General features: G+C 47.9%; 1 protein-coding gene across 1 annotated transcript; it reads left to right on the forward strand.

Moving 5' to 3' along the window:
- The first annotated feature begins 3,903 nt into the window (after nt 1-3,903).
- MLF2 (myeloid leukemia factor 2) lies at nt 3,904-13,215 on the forward strand. Its single transcript, XM_032679273.1, has 9 exons — nt 3,904-3,922; nt 6,960-7,033; nt 8,652-8,778; nt 9,246-9,281; nt 10,690-10,743; nt 11,124-11,306; nt 11,587-11,746; nt 11,835-12,075; nt 12,628-13,215. The coding sequence occupies exons 2-8, from the start codon at nt 6,984-6,986 to the stop codon at nt 12,011-12,013; spliced, it is 789 nt and encodes a 262-aa protein (XP_032535164.1). The 5' UTR covers nt 3,904-3,922; nt 6,960-6,983; the 3' UTR covers nt 12,014-12,075; nt 12,628-13,215.
- The last annotated feature ends 8,856 nt before the right edge of the window (nt 13,216-22,071 follow it).

Below are 22,071 nucleotides of genomic sequence, written 5' to 3' on the forward strand. Positions count from 1 at the left end.
GGGGGCGGGGGGCATATTAGCGATTCCATTCCCCCCCCCCCCCCCCGTCCCCATATAAGGAGGGGCTCGCGGCCGGGACGCCTGATTGGGCTATTCAAATGAGCTCTCTGCCTGGCAACAGGTTTCCTATTGGCTGGCGGCGGCCGGCTCGCGGGGGGGGGCGCGCGGCCGTTTGGTGCAGCGGGAGGGGCCGCTGGCACGTGGGGTAGCGGGAAGGCGCGCGAGGGACCGGGAGTGTTGCCGCGCCCGTGGCCGTGGAACGGGGAGTCCCGCCGGGATCGGATCGGACCTTGTAGGGGACCGCTTTCCGCCTTCGGTGGGCGCCGCGGGGACCTGCCGGGCAGCGCACGGCGCGCAACACTGACCCCTGCCGCCCGCCCGCCTCGGAACCCGGGCTGTGGCTGACACACTGGCAGAGGCCCCCTCCGGGCTGGAAACGATCTCCGCCCAGCTCCGAGTCTCCCTTTAGCTAAAGGTCCTTCCTGCAGAACGGCAGGTGGTGGCTTGCAGCTGCAGGGATTTGTTGCTAACAAAACAGATGTTCCCGTAGCCGCACTTCAGACCGTTGTTTGTCAGCTTGAGAAGACCGGGATGACTAAATTCCCTTCACCTTCCCCAGAAGCTTTATGTTGTCCCTCTCTTAGTCACACACACACACACACAGACAAAATCTGCATACACTTGCAAGCCTACATGCAAAACTAAGCGTGCACGTGAGCACATACGGGTATACACGTGTACACAGTCATTCTCACAGGTACAAGACAAGGTTATTAATCCATCCAGTTGGAAAATGTATTAAGGCACACAAGTCTTCCTTGTCCTTCAGATACAAACTCGGCCTCTGTGCAAAGTCAGGATTTAGGAACTGGTGCTCTGAGTTTAATCAAATGGGTCTCAGTTTGAGCATTTACTAGAAAAAGCAATTGGTATTTGTGGAACAGGGAGGGAACCGAGTACATCTCTCCTGAAGGAAAGTATGAAAGGGATGGGATAAATTATAATCTGTGTGACAGGGAGACAGGAGGTCCCCATCTTGTCATCTCATCTCCTCCACAGCTACAGCTGCTTCTCTGATGATCTGACTATTCGACATTCTTCCCAGCTACACAGTGCATGGTGCCTGCCCCAAAGAAGCAGTCATGTAACTCAGACGTACAGATCTAGACTAGTACCAAAATAAAACATCATGAAAATGCATGCATTAATTATTTTTTATCCCCCAACTGTTTCACAAAGCCCCTCTGGCCAAATTCTCAAGTCTGTCAGCTATCAGCATTTGAAATCTTGTTTGGTTCAAGCACCCTTCTTTCATCCTTCTCTTCTGCAAGAAAAAACCCCTAATTTCCAGAGATACACCCAAAAATGGGAGCCAAACAAATTCTCTAAAGTGGCCAAATGTTGTTCCTCTCTGCTTCTGCTTGTCAGGAGACGCATGGCTCATGGCTCTGCTGTTCTCTTCACCAGTTCAGGATTTTATCCTTTCCTTTACGTTCTCAGCTATTGAAAATGCAAAACTACACCAACACGTATCCCTTGGCAAAGACATTTTCACATTAATGCACAAACAGGCCTTGACACAACATCCTAGAGGGGAAAAAGCAAGGATTATGTTCAGTGATGTCACCGTGCCCAAAGCTCCGTGTTGACACAGATCGCACACCCACAGATGCAAATAGACAAACACCTGTTTGTGTGAGGGAAGCGTGTTTCCAGCAACCTGTAGAATGGGGCTGTTGGGTCAGTGCTACAAACTGGCCACTGGCCATCTCTCCCTTTTTCCCCCAGCACTTGCAGTGTCCCTTTTGCAGCCTCACATTGTCCCTTCCACACTCCGCACCATATCCCCTTTGCAATCTTTGCTTCATCTGCTGCTCCTCGACATTTGCTTCCCACCTCTGTTCTTGGTAGCATTCTTCCCATGGCCCTTTCCCTGGCTTCTCTTTGTGACATCCTGTATCACATTTACAAAATTCATCTTGTATCCCCTCCTTTTGCTTTCCACGTTCCATTTTGCCCTGCGTGCATGTATCAGCTATGCTTTTCCCTTTAAATCCAATGTGAAACTCTTCTTCATGTCTTGTGACCTGCCAGTTTCTGCATTCTGACTCTACTTGCCCTTCAGATCCCGATGGTGAGATTCCCTGGGCTTCTAGTGTGCAGCTGCTTCCCTCGGGCCCTGAGGGTATCCCTTGACTGTCTCACCTAGCTCTTCCCTATGTCTTCTGCTCCTCCACCTGATCTGTGCCACTCCACATTTTGCCTTCCAGATCAATCTGCAGCTTTTTTCTGCTCCCCTTTCCCATCTGTGCTTTCCCCTTTGTTGCAAATGCGAGTATACTCATTGTGCACTCTGCAGATGCCAGTCCCTGTTCAGTATGTTCTGTAGTCTTTGTCTGTAGTTGCTCTGCCAACTCAGCAGAATATATTCCATCCTTTTTGGAGACATGTTCTTAGACAAAATGAGGGAGATGCAGAAGTTACATGACAGTTCATTGTGTGGAACAAACACTACACGTGTCTGTCTGCAGCCTGGACAACAATGGGAGTGTAATTTTCTTTGTACAAAGTCACAATTTTGGTGCTGTTTGTGCTTGGTGTTTATGCAGTGTGCCTGTGTTTAGGTGCAGTACATACCTGTTTGTGTACAGAGAGGATATTTTCCCTTTGTTACGTTCATTTACTTATGTGAGTGTAGAAAGTATGGTTCTTTTCTACTGAGACGTACACTGAGCTTGCAGGCGTGTGTCATCATACATAAGCACGTGGTTGCGATGTGTTTGGGCTTTCATGCGTGGTATGTATTTTTCTGCTACTGGAATAGGCAGGGTAAGTGCACCTAGAAGCAATTATTTATGCATTTTGGGTTAATACCTGGCTAGCCTTGTCACCGTATTCCATGGGGGGGCAGGGGGGACAAGGACTTTTCTGTTTGTGTTGAAGGCTGAACTAACTCTCAGCCATTTTCTGAGCAAAAGCAAAGCACAAGACTGGGTATTTTAAGAATTATGTTTAGTGAACTAACTTGTAAGTGATTTCAAAACTCTCCCAAACTGTTTGCTGAATAACAAAAGAGCAGAAGGATGTGTATTTGCATTAAATTTTCTTAAATTTACATAAACTCAGAAACAGAGTATCTGTCCTTTCACTTACAGCAAGACTAGCAAAATCTCAATGTGCAGAGGGAATGCGTTTGAATGCATTTATGTATTTCATCCACACTGTTCATCTTTCTGTACTGCATCCATTAAAAATCCAGGCAGATAATCAGCTTTCATGATGCTGTATCCTGAAGTTAAGAGGAAATACCCAAGAATTCAACCAGTGGCCAACTTTGCATTGGGAAATGGCTTCCTGAGATGCAGCACATTTAAATAAGCCCTGCAGGAGGGCTGGGAAGCAAGGGTAGGTAACACAAGGAGAGGAAGCAAGAGTAGAAGGGAGAGAGGAGCCTGTCAGAAGACTGGAAAGGGAAGGGATGTTTTCAATCGTGATTTTTGAGAGCCTCTCTTTGCTAACACAGCACAGATGGAGGTCGTGGTTCTCACTCACAGTGTGACAGACGCACTCTTACCACGAACAAAATATTCTGAAAGTAACTGCTGCCACGCAACGCAAGCTGCAGCCACCACAAGCTGGCTCTAGCATCCCAAATATGAATTGTCACATTTGAGGTTCAAATCAGAGCTGTCCTTCACTCAGGGTGCCCTTCATCTGAGGTCAGAGTTAGTTGTTGGGTGACAATTACGTAAGAGGCACAGATGAAGGGAACCAATGAGGAAATGGCTGTGGGTAGCTCTGACTTCTGGTAACGAGGATTTCTTTGTCTTGCAGGCGGCCACAGGGGCCCCAGAACATTTGGATGCGTTCAGAAGCTGTTTCTGTCTTCCTGGCCCAAATGATTGGTCCCTGGAAGCAGCAGGTAACAAGGCATGATTTTTCATCGTTCCCTTTATTTACCTTCACCACGTGATACTCAGTTTGCTTTTCAGACGCTTCCGCCGTGGCTGCCCCTCGGCTGTGCCGCCGAGGGCCATGCGGATGCCGGGGGGGGGGGGGGGGGGGGGAGTGCTGCTGGCAGCAGCCCGCGGTAGGCGGGAGAAGGTGGAGTTGAGGCAGCAGCGCCATTCATCCCTCTTCCATTTTGCCCTTCACTCACCTCCTCCAGGTTGCCTGCTGAGCTCCTTCTCCCGCCCCTTCCCCCTATTCTCCGCTGCTTCCAGCACAACCTGGGCAGCTTAAAAAAAGAAAAAAAAAAAAAGGAAAGAAAGGAAATGGGGAGACATAATTGTTTTTATTTGTGATGAAAAGAGAAGCAGCCTAAATAGAGAATGTGAGAGGAGCAAGATGGGAGCCTTGCTTTTCATTCACACCCCCACGTTGCTCATTATTCTGACCTAGCAAATGGCCAGCCCCTTGGAGCATGTTAGGCATAATGTGGTGAGTACTGTACAGAAACCTCTCCTACTCCTACTGCAGCAACAGCTCCTGCATTCCTGGGAACTGTGGTCTTGTCCATATTCCAGAAAAGGGTCGCCTTTCCAATTCCGCCTTCCAGGGTTTCACCCAGCATTTGCCACCACCACAACTCTCTGCAAACCAGGTTCTCTCAAGGTTTGCTGAGCTGGTAATAGTCGTGTTAATGCAGTCTTTGGTAACATGTGTCCATCAAGTGTAAGGACTTTCTATGAGGCTGCAGAAATATCCAGCAAGACTCACAGCCTCAGCCCTCAGTCTCATGAATTTAGCCCTTGGGGTTGCAGGCCACTTGCAGAAGAGCAGCATTAGGGACAGAAAAAGGATCTGCAAAGAAGTATTTCTCCTTTCCATTATAAACTCCTTTCTATTCCTTCCTATGTCTGTCTTTGGAAGGCAGCAATGCCTGACTTACTATTTGGAAAATAGTAAGAGAACTTTGAGGGAGTCCTACCATCTCTAGGACATTGCAGGAGTAGGAGGATCAATGGTATCTGGGGGACAGCAAGTAATTTTATCCCAAATCTGGGGTAAAGAAGAATGAAATAAGAACCCAGATGTTTACATTCACACTCTTTACCTGTCTTTGAATCCTGACACTTGAGGTCAACTCCACACTCCAGTCAAACACCAAGAGAGCCTCAGAGCAAAAATAAAACTCACCAGACAGGAAAGGTTTTCCAGACTGGAAGTCTCTGAAGGATGATTCAGGGTTGCAGAAGCAGTATCAGAGAGGCTGAGATAGCGCTAGCAGAGGCTCTGTGTGAACTTCAGTGCTCACAGATGAGCTCTGAGCTGGTGAGAGGAGGGTATTTCAGCAGCTCACCCATAAACAGCCTCCCTAAGGAGCACTGCCTAAGGGCTTTGGCCCTGCTTAGCCCATGCCCTGCCCATAAGACCTGTGTCCACCTCACAATCCTGCACCATTGTGCTATCTGCAGCTTCCATGATGCGGACGTTGGTTTCAGCCTGTGCAGAATACAATCACCAGATACAGCAGGGGATTTCTGAAGAGCTTTCTGCATATACACGGGTGTGGGCCTCCAGCAAAAGGTCTTCTTTATGGACACCAAGCAGTTTTGGGACCTTCTGTAGCAAGAAGTATTGCCAAGCCCTCTATGCATTTCACCACGCGAAGCACGTTACTGTGTCATTTTCCTCTGTCGGACTCTGAAATCCAAGGACATGGCTCCTGCCACAGCTCAGGAGGTCGATTTCTCAACCACATCTTGCAACCTGCTATTTCCAGTCCTCTGGCACAGGTTCAGTCTGGCTCCTGCACATAGTGGGCCGGATGCAACAGTCAGCAGAAGCGCCATTAAGGAAGCGAGCCCTGGGCTGGAATGAGTCAGTCTGCTCTCTTCCCTGTAATCCAGTGGAGCTGGTGATAGCTGAAGGCAACCACCATTCCCCAGGGATGGTGACAGAGGTATTACCCTCCCCCCTGATTTGTGGAGATTTCCCACTACTGCTGTAGGTGCCACACACTGAGTACCTGCACTTCGTCTGTGGTTCCTGGTGGCTGTCCAGGGTCAGTGGTGACCCATAGCTGGCTTACAAAGTATTCTCCCTGCTTCTGCCAGGCAGAGCACTGGTGTGTGTGCGCTGTCCGTGCACTCAGCACAGGGAAACAGCTCCATCGGTGCCTCCTACACATCCACACCACAGAGGAAGCCTGGGATGAGTGCTGACCCTGCAGCGGCCGGGCATTGCTGCTGACTCTGGCCAGGAACCAACTGGCCACCAGCCACTGGGGTTATCACAGAATCACAGAATATTCTGAGTTGGAAGGGACCCACAAGGATCCTCGTGTCCAACTCCTGGCCCTGCACAGGACATCCCCAAGAATCACAGCATGTCTCTGAGAGCACTGTCCAAACGATTCTTGAACTCTGTCAGGCTTGGTGCTGTGACCACTTCCACGGGGAACCTGTTCCAGCGTCCAACCACCCTCTGGGTGAAAATTTTCTAATATCCAACCTAAACCTCCCCTGACACAATTTCAGGCCATTCCCTGTCACTGGTCGCCAGAGAGATCAGAGCCTGTCCCTGGGCTTCCCCTGGTGAGGAAGCTGCGTACAGCGATGAGGCCTCCCATAGGCCCCTCTATTCCCGTTACACCCTCACGATCCCTGTCCCCGCGGGGGCCGCCAGGGGGCGCTGTGCCGAGCGGCCCATACCCACCCCCGCCCTCCCCCAGGGCGGGCGCGCATGCGCGGTGCGGGCGCGGCGGGGGCAGCGCGGTCCGGTCCGCGATGGGCGCGGAGGCGTGAGCAGCCCCAGCGGCTCCGGGAGCGCCGAACGGGAGCGCCGCGCCCGCCACCACCGCCAGGCACGGCAGGGCTGGGCAGGGCAAGGCGGGGGCGGGGGGAGCGCTGCCGTCACCTGCCCGGGATGGCGGCGGGGCGGGGGGGCCGGTTCCACCGCTCCGCCCCTCCCCGCCCTCGGCCCCGGCTGTGCTCACCGCCCTCTCCCCTCCGCAGAGGCCGCCCCCGAGCGAGGGAAGCATGTTCCGGCTGATGAGGGATGGCGAGCCGGAGGACCCTATGTTTGCCATGTGAGTCGGGCAGGGCATCCTCAGGATGGGGGGGGGGAAGCGGCGGGAGGGAGGGATGCGAAGATCGTCCTCGGGATCGGCGCGGGGGCAGATGCGCGCTCCCCCTCGCGTCCGGCCGGGCGGGCAGAGGCCCTTGCCGGGCTGCGGAGGAGCTGTCTGGGGACAAACACAAACATCCTCCCAGGGGGCAGCGCGGGGAATAACCTGGTTCGCGCTGGTCCCGTTTCCGTGATATTGGAGCGTGGTCTTGGAGGAAAGCATAATAAAGTAGGCCAAAAGGCATCGCAGCTGCCTGAGAGGAGGAGAGGGCTGGAATAGCTAATCTGTTTCTTTGCGCAAGGATTCCTTTTTCTTATGCAAAGTAGGGTTGCAGTTCGGATAGATAAAATCTGCTGTTCCATCCAGTGTTTGTTGCTGCTGTGCACAGGAACTCATTAATGAAGCTGTTGGAGACTGCTGAAGCAGTTGTCAAGTTGTGACGAACAAAGTAAAGAGAAGCCAACGGGTAGTTTTGAAACACGAGTATTGAAATCTAACAAAGGTCCCGACAACTCTTCCTGGGATTCCTTTTACTGAATGTTTTTGTTTCTGTCCACAGTCCAGAAATTGGATGCTATTGATAAATTTTGGCAGTGACACTAAGCTGGCAGTCCTTGCCAAAGCGGATAAGGAATAGACTGTTAACACAGGAAGAATTTGGTTATGTTAAGCACTGAACTACTAGAAATTTTATGAAATTAACATATTTAGAAGAGTAGTCAATTTTTTGCTGATAAAATTGGTAATAAGCAAGAATTTTATCAACTGTAAGCAAATTAGCAGGAGAGGAAACTTCGTCCCAGTTAGTCACAGGATGACTGTGTGTTCCTCTCATTGATGTGGGAGGTATGAGTCTAGCTTTTATTATGGGAAGCACTTCCAGGAGAGACAGAAAAGTACTGGTTTGTAGTAGGTGCTTTTGTGATCTCAGGAACAGTCTGCTGTTGGGGTTATTAACGCTCAAGAGGGATAATTGCAGACTATAAGATGTGCAGGAAAAGAGCTATGGTATTTCACAGAAGTTTTTTGCTGTGGCCACTGTAAGCTGTGACTCTTTTTTCCTTACTATCCTTTTCTTCCTCTTGCTTCTCTGGCATGTGTGAATGTGTGCAACCCTCAAAGTGGAGGCTGCAAAAGAAGGGAAAACTAGTTAGGGACCCCAGTTATTGTTCCCTTTCCTTCTCAAATCTGCAAAAGCTGTATGTGATCTCAACCCCTTGACCAGATGTTGAGATGATTTGTGGTGGCAGAGGGGTGTCAGGCCACACAGTCCATTCTGGAGGTTTCAGTCTTGCATTGGAGTGTTTGTATGCATGTACGTGGGAGGGGTGAGAAGACAATATGAAGGATCTCATGCTCTCTGGTCCCATTAAGTGTAGTCCTCTCTTTGCAGCCCGGAAGGTCTTAGTGCAGCTCCCTGCAAAATGAAGAACTGTCCTTTTAGAAGGGCTTGATTGTTTTGCGGAGCTCTTAACGTAGAGGGGTTTTTTAGCAGAAGAGGAAAGAAAAACTTGGAATCACAAGGGGTGGATTGTATGGGGCTTTGTCCTCACCATTTTTCTCTCAACCCTTCCAAAAGGGATCCTTTTGCCATCCATCGGCAGCACATGAACCGCATGCTCTCTGGAAGTTTCGGGTTTGGCCCACTCCTTGGCATCACTGATGGGACCACACCAGGGGCTCGCCAGGCTGGCCGCAGGATGCAGGTAAAAGGGGGGCTGAGTACAGGGTAGAACTTCTGGAACTACCTTGTTGGCTTGTATTTCCCACTGTTCCTGGGTTGGGCACCCTCCTCGCCTTCACATGGATGGTGGGTGCAGCACTGATCTCTAAAGCAATGGTGTTCTGGTCCTTCTCTTTACTCCACATCCGTTAATACGTGGAATGCAACTGCATTCTAGGTTGGATGGGAGGAAGGAAATAAATATGTTATTTCTAGAGGACATGAATTAATATAACTGGGAGAAATTTAGGAGCCTTACCTCATGACTGGTTTGTTAGGGGTGAGACGGTTTGGACCACCATGAGTCCATGGGGCACTTTCTTTGATCTCTTTGTAGAGCCTGAGTGTTCCCAGTTCTGTTTCTGAGAAGGATTAGTGTGTTCTGATGAGGATCTAGTGTTTGGCTGTTGCAAAGTCATTCTCTGTTCTGCTTTTCTGTTGTCCTGGCAGGCAGGAGCTATTTCACCCTTTGGGATGCTCGGCATGGTAAGTTTTCTGTTTTTCTGGGTCAAACTGGAGGTTTTCCAAGTAGTGGCTCTGTCCTGAGATTCATCAGTACAGTGTGCAACCAGTACTAAAATGTAGCAATCTGAGCACAGCCACATAGTGAGAGTGGGAATGTCTGAGGAGACCAGGATGAGCTCTAGATTTATAGTAAATGGAATACAGAAGAGGGTATTGAACTGAAACTGGAAGCATCTGGTTTCTCTTGGATCTGTCATTGAGTTGCTTTATAACTTCAGACCTTTACCTTGTTTTCCTCTAATGTTTTAATCTTGTCCACAAGCTGGTTTAGAGGAGAGATTCTAACTCTGTTTATATGGGGAAGTTGTATTTGCACCTTGACCAGAGAAAACCCATAAAGCTGTTATAGCACAATATTTCACGGGAATTGGGACAGTTAATATCCGAGAAGAGCAGGTAGTCCCTTAATAACCTCATATGTCTGAAAAGAAGCTGCAGATCTGTTTGGAGGTAATGGAGGAACTGTGAGAATGCGAGTAAAGGACTTGGCCATCAGTAGGCAGAGGTGGTTATTGCACCTCTTTTGCCAGTGGTGGCGGACGGAGAAGCCAACGGAATACTTCAGTTCAACAGGACTGAAATGAGAATGGCTGTGTGTACATGAGAACATCGCGCTTGGAGCCTGCTGATCTCCATCGTGTACTAAAATAATACAGTGGAAATAGCTTATTCCAGCTCCAGCAACTTTAGCTGTCTTACACTGCAGAATTGCCTTAATGAAAGAGACTTCCATGTCCTGGAATTTTTGTAGCTCAGAGAAGGATTAATAAGACTGCAAACAAATCAAAGCATAATAATGTTGCATGTGAGTACTGCTCTGCTGGAAACGAGAACAAGAGGCTACTCGAGGAAAGGAAAAAAAAAGAAATCAGCAAGTTTGAAGTGACATCGTAATTTTGTTTACATATTGTGCAATTAACCCATGAGACCTGCTGGCCCAGTGTGTTACTGCAGCCCTCAGGTTTACAGGATGGAAAAGGCAGGTGTTTGTAGGGAAAATAAGCAAATTGTTGTTATGCTAGAAAGAATACAATCAGTGGAAGCTTCCTTAAGATCGCTGTTAGTGCACATGCTGAGATTTCTTCTCTTAACTTTGCTGAGTACCTGGACTCACAAACCCCAGTGCATTGGTAGTTGGATCCAAACTAAAAAACCAGCCTTTGCCAGAACACTTGGGCAATGCAACCTGAGAGAATGGAGAGAACAGCAGTCTCAGATTCTGGGGACTTTTTTCTGCACTACTGAAAGAAGGGGAAAAGAACAAGGTTTCTGTTCTTAGGTTTTTGTCCCTTGAAGGTAGTTTTGTTTTTCTTTCCTCATGTCTCTTTCCAAACTAACTAGTCTTGTCTTCTCTTTTGCTTTTTATCAGGCAGGTGGCTTTATAGATATGTTTGGGATGATGAATGACATGATTGGAAACATGGTAAGAACCCTCCATAAACCCTCTGAATTGAAGGGAGTACTGAGGGTGCTCCTACCACCCCCTCTGATGTCTCCCATCTTACTGTGCTACTTGGTATGGGCTGTGCCCCAGCTGTCAAGGTGGCAGAGGCTGTAAGCTTTGCTTCATTGCTGGGGACTGTGACAGAGAACTTGTTCCTGAGTGCAGGAAGAAGAGAGGGATGAAGAAGGAAGTGTAGGAGTAGACTTGTTTAGCAAGAAACAAGTATTAATTTAACAGGAAGATGTATTCTCCAGAAGAATGGACCGATGGCGATTATATTCTTCCTGTAGTAATTTCTTTCTACTTCCTACAGAGAGAATTAACTGCCATCTCTTTTTGCCTTCCATTCCTTCTTGCAGGAGCATATGACAAGTGGTGCTAACTGCCAGACATTTACCTCCTCAACTGTCATCTCCTATTCCAACCTGGGTGATGGGCCCAAAGTCTATCAGGAGACCTCGGAGATGCGTTCGCACCCGGTGGGTAAGGAGGAGGCTGCTCGCTTTGCTGGGGGGGGGGGTGGGCTTTGTTTGGTGGCTTCTGTGGGTGGCCACCCACAGCACTTTGGCTTCACAGGCAGTTGCAGCTCAAGGAGCACATTGTGGTTCTTGTGACTCACTGAACCATGCCAAAGGCTGCTGGGAGGAGATGGGAAGCGCTGGTGGGGAGAATCCACTTTTCAGTCTTCATTGTGTTGTGTTTGATGTGCTGGGAGTGGTGGCAGTGCAAGGTGGCTGAAATACTGCAGGCGGGAATCAGGGTGCTGTGTGGGGCTGGGAGAATGAAGGGAAGTGTTGATTCTACATGGGAATCTGCCCCCAGATCCGTGAGACTAGACGAACTGTAAGGGACTCGGACAGTGGCCTGGAACAAATGTCGATTGGACACCACATCAGGGAGAGGGCCCACATCATGCAGCGGTCCCGGAACCATCGCACGGGTGACCAGGAGGAGAGGCAGGACTACATCAACATGGATGAAAGTGAGTAGTGCCCATGTCCTCCTCCTAGCAAAGCCAGGTGCTACTTCCCCAGCTCCTCCCCATCTGCACTTGTTCTTTCCCTGCGCAGGTGATGCAGCCGCATTTGACGATGAGTGGAGGCGAGAGACATCCCGCTTCCGGCCGCAGCGGGGGCTGGATTACCGGCGTCATGAAGGCGGCGGTGGCCGTCGGGCTGAAGGGACTCGTCTCGCGATCCAGGGCCCTGAGGATTCTCCCTCCAGACAGTCCCGTCGGTATGACTGGTGAACTCAGAGCAGACCTTGTGGGGGGTGCAGCGTGGCCACCCCCAGATCTACCTATGCGCTCTTGTAAGTCTTAACAAGTTTTTTTTCCCTCATCTCCCACTGCACGGTTGCCTCTTAGCCACAGGATTTCCTTTTGTTTGCCCCAATCTTACATTATTTTGAGGTTTCAATTGGAAATGGGTTTTCCCACTTTGAGAGAGCGGGGGAAGATGTGAATATTGAGAAACTACTGTGCTGAATGGGAAGGTGGAAGCCGTTCAAGTTAGCTTTGTTATCAACAAAAGATATGTGGCATCAGCCTTAACTGATGGTTCAAATTGTACGACATGATGTAGGATTGCAATCTGTGGCGTGTTTATACTGTCATTGTATAGAATCTATAGAACAGAGAAACCATTTGCTGTCCATCCAGTTTGAAATACAAGTAAGTGCTGCTGTCTGCTCTCCCATGTTTTGAATAGGGCTTACTAGGATGTGATCTACTGCTTGAAAAGGGACGTTTTTCCCTTTTTTTGATGTCTAGACATCAGGTTTAAACATGTCTTTTTCTGTCTTCTGTGCTGCTTTCTAAGCACCACTTACTCTTTTTATGTTTTCTGTTTCCCTTCCTCCCAGGTACAGACAGTGAAACTCTGAAGCCCCTTCAAAGCACCACTTGGACCCTCCTCAAATTTAGTATTAACCTCCCTCCCACTTCAGAATTGAAACAAAGCAACTAATCTGCATTGCTCTTTTTCACCCCATTTGGGTGCTGCAGTGGGGCATGGGGAATCTCACTGATGTGCAAGGAACACATTAATTGCCCATTCCCTTTCTGCTGTCCCTTGGCTCTGTTCTTTCTGCCAGTAGTGATGGGCATGAGGAGCTGCCACCTTGCCTCTTCCATCCTTTCCACTCTTTCTGTGCTGGGTTGGGCTGGCTCTGAAGTTTGTGTTTAGTCTCCTGCGAAAGGAATATGAGGGAATCTGCTAGAACCTCCTGTCAGTCCCCTTACTGGGACAGAGGCTTCAATTCCTCTCCTGCTCCTTGGTGCATCTATGGAGAAGCAGAGAAGGTTGTGTGTGTTAGAGAAGGGAGGAGCAGAACAAAAGCTGGATCAGCCTGTGGGCCCCCCTGACCCCTCTTCAATCAGCTCCCCCACTTTTTTAATTTGTGAAACTTGTAACTAGATGTTTACTGAATAAAGAAACAAACTGTAAAGAATTGTTGGAGCAGTCTTTACTTTCAGCTGACCTAATTGTGCCTGCTGTGGAATTAAGTAACCTCTTCCACATCCTTGGGAAATTGCTGAGGAGAGACTTGGTGTTTAATTCTAAGGTTTTATTTTCTTACGGAAAATAGCCTTATATCTTTCCCATATAGTCACACAGTGAGATGATGCTCAACATGGAAAGAAGACCCAAGACACCACAGTTTGCAAAAAATACCCTTTAATTGCTGTAGTTTTGCTGAGCACTCAAGGGAAATTGGTTGGTCTTTCTTGCTGCCTGGTCATCTGTGCAGCCCTGAATTGGGCCTCTGGGGTTCCTGCACCACCAGGGAATATTTCCATTATTTTCTTATTATTTCACTGCAACCGAGGCTGATGTTACGAATGACCTTTTCTCAACTTCTTCAGTATTAGGTGAAACTGGAGAGGCATTAGGAATACAGGACTAGGGAAGATCTCCTGGGTTCTTGGCCAGTTTCCTCTTCTGGCACGCACCCTTACACAAACCTTTTCATCATCTTATTTGGAATAGAGGGCAGGAAATTATGCATGGCTTACACTTGGAAGTGGTGTGCCAGAATCTTGCCATGTATCCCCGTGTTTTATGTGTGGGCACTAATACAGAGGCAGGCATCTCGCTGGGGACTGACTGTCTTGCTCAGAAAAAAGAATGCGGAATCTACCCTCTGAAAGCTTAAGGCAGAGTTTGCACATGTTCCACCCTTCAAGGAAGCGCAGGGCAGAACCTTTGCTGGTGGCAGATTCTGTCCCCACTTTGCTGTGCTGTTTTGTCCCATGAAAACCACAGTAGGAGTCATAGAATCATAGAATGGTTTTGGCTGGGAGGAATCTTAAAGATCATCTCATTCCAACACCCCTGGCATGGGCAGGGACACCTTCCACTAGACCAGGTTTCTCAGAGTTCTATCCAGCCTGGCCTTGAACACTTCCAAGATGGGGCATCCACAGCTTCTCTGGGCAACCTATTCCAGTGCCTCACCACCCTCACAGTAAAGAATTTCTTCCTAATATCTAATCTAAGCCTGCCCTCGTTCAGGTTAAGGCCATTCCCCCTTGTCCTGTCGCTACATGCCCATGTAAAAAGTTTCCTTTCAGTCCTGGTCTGAAGGTGATGACTCCACATCCAAGTGCAGTTGGAGAGGTCTCCACCATCTGGGAGAGTGAAAGGAAGTAAATGTTGGGGGGGAGTAAGGCTGCTGCCTCTGAAAGTGGACTGACTTTCTGGAGGTAGTGTAGTCAAGGCAGGCCCTGAAGAGAGCAAGGCCAAAGGAGGAGCTACGCAGGAAAAATCAGGGTTTGGGAGAGGTTTTGTGGGAGACAAGTCATCTTGGGGTTGCCAGACTGTGAAAGAAGGAACTGGAACAACAGCAGCCCTCATCTCTGGTAGTCTTGAGCCAGTGCAAGAAGCGGCATATGATGTTTTGATCCAGCAAAGAACCAGCTGAGCTCACAAAGGTGCTTACGGGTGGTGGTAACCAGCTGTGAGGGCCGGGCCAGTCTTTGAGGCAAAGTCTGAGAGAATAGAGAGGTGGGCATGGTGGTGATGGGGTTTAATGTTGACCTTTAACTGTGAGGATCCATTCCTCTTTGGGCATGGATTTCCTAATCTTGACCTAATCCCAAATCCTTTTATCTGGATTCAGCCTCTGCACCCTATAGGGTGCTGTCCTGCTCATGGATTTAAGACCCTTGTGTGCTCTTCCACTCTGCAGTGGGAGGGTGTTTTGCCTGGCTGCCTGAGCCTTGCTAACTGCTGTACAGTCATTTACAAGATCCTGGCCTTCTCCAGATGTGACAAGGCTCTGGTGGTCTAAGGAAAAGTTCAGGGAGAGGAGGACCTTGTGCTAAGACAGAAGACCAGGAGAGAGTTTTAGAGATGCCAAACACAAAAGTACAGGAAAGTATATTGGTTGGGTGACCCCTTTGCTTGTCCTGTGGCTGACACAGTACATTAACTTCGGACTTTGGAGAGTAGGAGCTTTTTTTCCCAAAGACGGGAACCTCCCTTAATTCTTCAAGTCCTGGGAGGCCCTTCTTCACCTGCTGATCTGGCTTCTGCTGAGGAAATGGCCTCAGCTGCCCCAGGCAGGTCATAGTGGTGCTTTCGGATCAGCCGTTTAGAGACTTTTGAGAGGAGAAGAGAATGTGAAGGGAAGGAGAAAGGGGGCAGATCTGGACTCCAGTAGGAGTAATATGTACTGGCACTGGTGCCTTTTGCTGAGTGACTACGAGTTGTGCTCGGGGCTCTCCCTTTCGCCGGTACCCTGGTTTGATGAAAATTCCCTTGCTAATCACTGTGCAGAGAATTGCACAACCAATGATCTGCTCCTCTTCCTCTGTCTTTAGACAAGCCGTGAGGAGCTTGTAAGCAGGTGCCAGTTCTGTGTGTGCAGCAGTGTTTTAACTGAGCTACCTGAAAACAAGAACACCTGTGCAATCAGCATGCCCACCTATTACACCACCCTAACATCAGTGTTTAGGCCAGACCTGCATCAGGTTAATTTTTTTCTATTAGTTACATTTTCAAGTGAAATGGTTTCCCATAAAAAGTAGTCCATTTATGGTATTGGGGCGAAGGGAAGCCTGGGATGATTCTGTTACACTTCTGAAATGTCTGACAGCTGTTCCAGCAGGATGGAAATAGAGGTTAGATGTTCCCAATATGAAAATCAAATCTGTTTATTTCAGATGCACAGGCTGTGGTTCCAAGTCATCCTTATCTATCAGATGGAGACAAAATCCCTTCTAGCTCCTTCTCCCACAGCTGTCACTCTCAAATTGAACCAGTCGAAGCACCAAATCAATGCATTTCAGTGGTACTTCTTGGATCTTCCTAAGGAGCAAGTAGGGCACCTGAAGTGAGACACAGGGGCCTGCCATGCTTTAAAGAGACAGAGGGAGGGGGAGGGGGGTAGAATGAGATGGAGAGAGGCTGAAAACACTGGTAGAAAGATGGATAGCATAACCTTGGATAAGAATGCATTAGCTACGCGCAAATAAAACAGAAACTTAGGAGGTTTTGTTTGTTGTATATTTAATTTTCCATAATTGAAAATTTATTATGAAAATAAAACCCATTAGAGCTAGTGGGATCTTCGTCCTTAAAGGTTTTTGTTGGTAGCCCTGAAGGTCTGTGCATCTTTCCCTGTACTTTTTATAGCATTGTGAAATACTGGGAGAATTGTAGAACGCTGGGGAAAAAGAAGTCTGGGAAAGTTAACCTGATGCCAGTATTTGTAAAAAAAAAATTAAATTATATCCACAGCTGTAAACCAGGTAAACTGGCATTAAGTCAAGACAAGAGATGGAAAATGCATTAAATTTAAAAACAAAAATATGTGCCTCAGTGCTTATAATATTTATGATCTCACTTTCTCAAAATTGTTCCTGTCTAACAACTGTGATAATTTCTGATTAAATCATGGGTTGGGTTAACAAAGGTGCTACAGCAACCGGAAGTTAAAGGTCACACCAGCACGAGGCATCTTATCTGGCCGCTTAAGACTATGCTCTGATGTGAGATAAATTAGCAGTTTAGGGGCCAAACGAAAGGGCCAATATTATAAATTTTAGTTCACTGACAGATTTCAAGTAATGAGGGGGAAAAGAGACTGTAGAATATGAAATTATTTCCAGTAGGATGTTTTTCTGAAACTAATGCTCATTAGTAACTTGATTAATGATCTGAAAGAAGATATTAAACCAGTGCTGCTGAAGCTTTCAGAGGACCCAAAGAACAATGAAAGTGATAAATGATGGAAAAGGATGCGATGTGCAGAACAGTCGGTAACTATTGGTGTGGTGTTTATTTATAAACAGTAAGTATTTTTGGCTGCACTGAATGCAGAAAAGCCGTTCACCCAGGGACATAAATGTAGTCTGCGCTCTTTCAAGATGGAATACTGTGTTCTGGAAACTCTGGAGGGACTCCAAAAGGAGTTAGGGGATTCGGAGATAACTGAGGAAATGGATGGTTCTTGCATAATTCTTCATCTGTGGGGTTGGGTTACACTTAGATGCATTAGCTCATGTTCACCAAGAAGGGAGGTAACATTTCTTTCCCATGTCACAGTAGTGAACCCATTGTGTGAAATCTGGGTGTTGGACTCCAAAAAGGACACCAAAGAAGACTCAAGAAACAAGGATGACTCAAGGCCTGGAAACACTAGCACTACAGGATAACATGAACTCAAGACTCCTGTGTTTGAGTTCATTCCACTGGAGCACGGACTGGCATCTCCTATATGGGAATGAGGCTTCTGACAGTAGAGGGCTCTTCAACCTAGCAGAAAACCTGCAGCCACCTCACGGTGGAACTGGGATTGAGAAGCAGACCTTCACTTGAGAGCATTAGAGCACACCTCGGTTTTCCAGCTCTGGCCACTCCAAACCCTGATAGGGCATCTTGAAGAGAAGCTGGAGAGTGGGCACAGGAGGAGGGTGAGGTAGCTCTTGGCCAGTCAAGAAACCAAACGATGTGACTACACCTGTCCCTTTGGGCTTCAAAAAAATCTATGAATAAGAGAGGAGAGCAGGCTGGCACAGGGCTAGACTGCAGTGAAAGATGGGAAGGGAAAGAAGAGACCTTGTAACTTGAAAGGGACTTCAAAGCAGGTGGGACCACAGAGCAAGCCATGGGAAACAGAACTCTCTGTGGGCACAATGGTTTGTTTGGGAAACAAATACGCACTTCCATGGGGCCAGAGTGTAAAATCCCACAGGCACTGGCTTCAGTGCAGAAGAACAAAAGGATTTAAAATAGACCTCACTACAGGGTCTAAGTTAAAATTGACTTGTTTGACTTGCAACATTTTTCTACTTTTCAAAGCACTTTAAAAAACTACTTGATTTTATTTTTTAGCCCTATCTTAAATGTAACTTTTTTTTTCCCCTCCTGGGAATCTTCTTTTTTAAAGACAAAACTTCAAAAAATGTTCCCATGGGGAAACTCCACTTAGGTTGTTATTACTTCCACTATCTCCTCACATCTGGCTGAGTTTTTAAATCCTGAGGGTACTTAATACAAACTTAGGGTGAGGAAAAAGGCAATAAAAGGAAGAGGAATAAATAGAATACCTATCTCCAACTGCTGGTGCAGTAATGTTCAGAGGTAGGCTGGAAGCCTCACAATATCCATCCCTTACTAATAAGAGAAAAAGAGAACAAAGATTGCAAAATATAAATAGGTGAGTAAATAAAATGCAGATACATTGCCAAATTGGATGTGGGTATCACACAGGAGGATGTAGGTGGCCTAGAAGGTGCCAGTAACAGCAAAAAGACTAAAGTTCATAGCACAAAGTGAAAGGGAAAAGGAACATAGGACCTAAAATCAAAATTTTTTTAGCTATAAACTGGAACTTCTTCAATTATAACCAGCAGAAAATAAGAACCACTCTGGATCAGCAGTGAATCATTTAATAACTGTAATCACCTGCTGAGGCATTGAGGAGAAGACAGGCAATCTGAGAGGCATTTCTAGTACCTATAGGTATGTGTTACTGCTCCTGTGCAAGACGCTGATCAGACTTCACCTGTGGAAGAGAACTGTGCTCATTTCTAGCCAAGAAAGCTTAATTTGAAGTGCAAGCGAGAGCACTTTTGTACTCTATTTGAAGAGCAAGTAAGAGAGTATGGAGAGCTCACAGTATATATGAGGGGGCTGATTTGGTTAGTTAAGCAAAGTGAAGTCTGTCCTCAAGGGAAATAAACACCAGGGAGGAAGTACAGCTTCAGCTAGAGCTGCGCTGGCACAGGCACAAGAGAATATAAACTAGCTGTGAATTCATTTAAGCTGGAAAGTGGGGACAATAAAATTAGCCAGTTTGGGGTTGGCACTTGGGAAGCTTTTGCTAGGGATCATGAGACCGTACTGGTAAGGCATCACACTTGGTCACCAGGGGCATCCTTCTTGCTTTTGCTCCCACCAACAGATCATCTTCCGGCATCCCAAAACCAGTGCTAAACACTTCAGAGGCAGATGCAGGGAAACCTGCAGGAGACAAGGCAAAGCCTTCCCAGAAACATTTGCTCCTGATCCAAAGGGGCCAGGGCTTCACTTGTGCCTCAGAGCAGGAGAGTTGCTTTTAACACATGCACCAGTGCCACAGGAATTCTGAACACTCTTGTTACTGTATAAAGGTCATGGTTCTCTAATCCAACTGACATTTCGCTGTCATCTACTGAATCCATCGCAACATGAATATAATTGCACAAAGAATTTTTGCAAATGAGCTCCTTTCCTTGGCAGTGGCAAAGCCAGCCACCAGCAGAGAAGGCAGACAAAAGTCCAGCCTCGTTTCACACTGCAACAGCAGGGATGCTCCTGGAAAACTGCAGCAGCTGAAAGAGAAACACCCAAAAGGTGGGTGCCTGAAGAACCAATAGAGAAAGCAGGTGGGTTTTTGTATTTCAGCTAAGCGGTGACTAGTAATAGGAAAAGGGATGAGGAAAGAAGAGCTCTGCTGGTGGAAACACAGACAGACACCCATGGTGAGGATGGCAAAAAGGGAAAGGGGTCACAGAAGGAAAATGAGTAGCTATTCCAGGGCATAAAAAGGAGATAAGAAGGATGTCAGAGATCTGAGAGATGCATTTGCAGCAGCTGACATGGACTGTGAGATTTTCCTGACTACTCTACCTTGCTCTTTTTCAGAGTCCTGCATAGCCAGGGCTTCATCCCAGGAAGGATGGTCCAGCCGTGGCAAGCGGCAGGCACAGCCCTCAGTGGCTGCTGTTGTCAGGGAGCCTTTGTGCAAAGGTACAGACCTGCGAGAAGCAGACCAGGACACTCATCCATCTGTGTCAGTTCATCCAACAGACCAGACACCCAAAAAAGCCTTCCCAGAAGCAGTGAGCCAAAGCCTTGTTGGAGCGGAGGCAAGGCATCCCTGCAGGAAGCTCCAGGGGACCACGCTGCCGCATGATCACCCTGCAGACCGCTGAATGCAGGCTGGCTGGCATCACCATGACCACTGCAGCATGCTCATGGGATGCTGCAGCACCACGCCCCAGCTGGCACTGGGAGCTCACAGGAGGATGGAGGCAGCAGGCACGTACCCTGCTGCTGGGCAGAGGCAGGGCTGCCATCCTCCCTGGTCACCCCAGCCAGTGTCGCCCGGCACAAAGGAGACTTAATAATGTTTGACAGATATTTCAGTGCACACCAGCCCATCCATTCATCCCAAACCAAACCATCCGGCCACAGGTGCCATTTGGAGAACAGAGACAAGGGTGGCCTCAGCAACCCCAGTAAACAAAATGTTGTCCCCCTTTGAGCAGAGGGCCATTAAGCACAAGGACCATCTCTACCTCTGAACATATCTTAGCACAGAGCAGTGGAGGTTGGGGAGAACTTCAAACAAGTCCTGCAGGGCGCTTGCCCTGCTGACAAGCTTCTCCCCTCTCACCAGGTACAGACAGGCACTGCAGCAGACACCAAGCTGCCAGCAGCACAGTGCCTGACACCTCCATCACCTTCAAGCTCCGCAGAGGAAATTGTGCCCCAGGAATGCAACAACAATTACCATCACTAGCCTCAATTCTTAATAAGAATACATGGTTACCTCTTGGCACAGGGCAGCTGGAGGTGGCTGGCAAAAGTCAGACATCAGTGACAGAGCCATTCAGGTCCTGTCCTAACTCCTTCCTTTTCTGAACCCAGATGTGCAAGCCCCATGTATGATACCTGAAGGGGGTTGCAATGAACCACTGCACAAGAGTTGTTACACCTTCTGTATTAGGGCTGGCAGTTGTCCTGTCCTCATGCTGGGATGCACATTTCTCCATACCCTCTCTTCTACAATTCCCTAAACCTCATTTCTTTGCAGGGCTTAGGGTGTCATGTATCCAGGTATTTCTGGTTTACTCTACTCAAGAGTCTGTTTTTTCAGTCTTTTCTTTGTGGAAAAAAAAAAAAGGGTTAAAACACAAAGGCATTTAAAAATTAAAATTTACAATAATGCTCAGTACTTACCTCACTCTTGCCATCTTCAAAATGTTTTTGTAAATGTTAACTAATTAATTAATCTTCACATCTTCTCTGACTGAAATTTAGAGTCACGACTGAAGTGAGTAGGAAAATAAAAAGTGTGGTTTTCAGGGGAAGGGCAAAGGCAAACCTATGCTCCTGCCCTCTGTTTGCCATCCAGCAAGGCAATTTGCAGCAATACTTTCATTCTACACTGCAACCCTCTCATTTATTTTTCAGTCCTACCAAGGGTCTGAAGTAATTTTATGTGCTACCTTCAGCTTCCCTTTTCTTAATGGAGGTCTTAAAAGGTGCTGCCTTTGAAAAGTAAACAAAATGGAAGACTCTGAGAGCTCTGCAGATGCTCCTTGATTAGATGCGTTTATTCTCAAACTCTCTTAAAATCCATAACACAGCCAGTCTCAAGAGGGACAGATAGGAAGGGGAGCGAGGCCTGTGGCTGTGCTTGGCAAATGCTGCTACCAGAGTTGAGCTGACCCTTGGAGATGGGGGCAAACCAAATGCCAAGTTATGGCAGAAGGACACAGGCAGACTCGCGCTGACAGGGGTTGAGCAGTGAGGATCTGAGTCTGGGGCTTCAGCACGGCCTGGGGTTGGTGTGGTGAGCGCCCCAGGACCCCACACCGGTCCACACTCTGGCTGCTGTCACCTGTATGTGGGGGTTTTGTGCTCACCAGCCCGATGCCAATGTGTGTACAGAGCTCAGGGGCTGATCTGCCTGGCCTTGTGCTGTGCATGCCACTCACACAGGCATTATCACATGCAACCCGTGTGGAACTCTCAGTGCTGGCTTCCAACTCCACTCCTGGGATCTGTGGCCTGGATTTAAACGTGGATT

Source organism: Chiroxiphia lanceolata, chromosome 2, assembly GCF_009829145.1.
Source record: "Chiroxiphia lanceolata isolate bChiLan1 chromosome 2, bChiLan1.pri, whole genome shotgun sequence".
In the NCBI taxonomy this organism is placed as follows: Eukaryota; Metazoa; Chordata; class Aves; order Passeriformes; family Pipridae; genus Chiroxiphia; species Chiroxiphia lanceolata.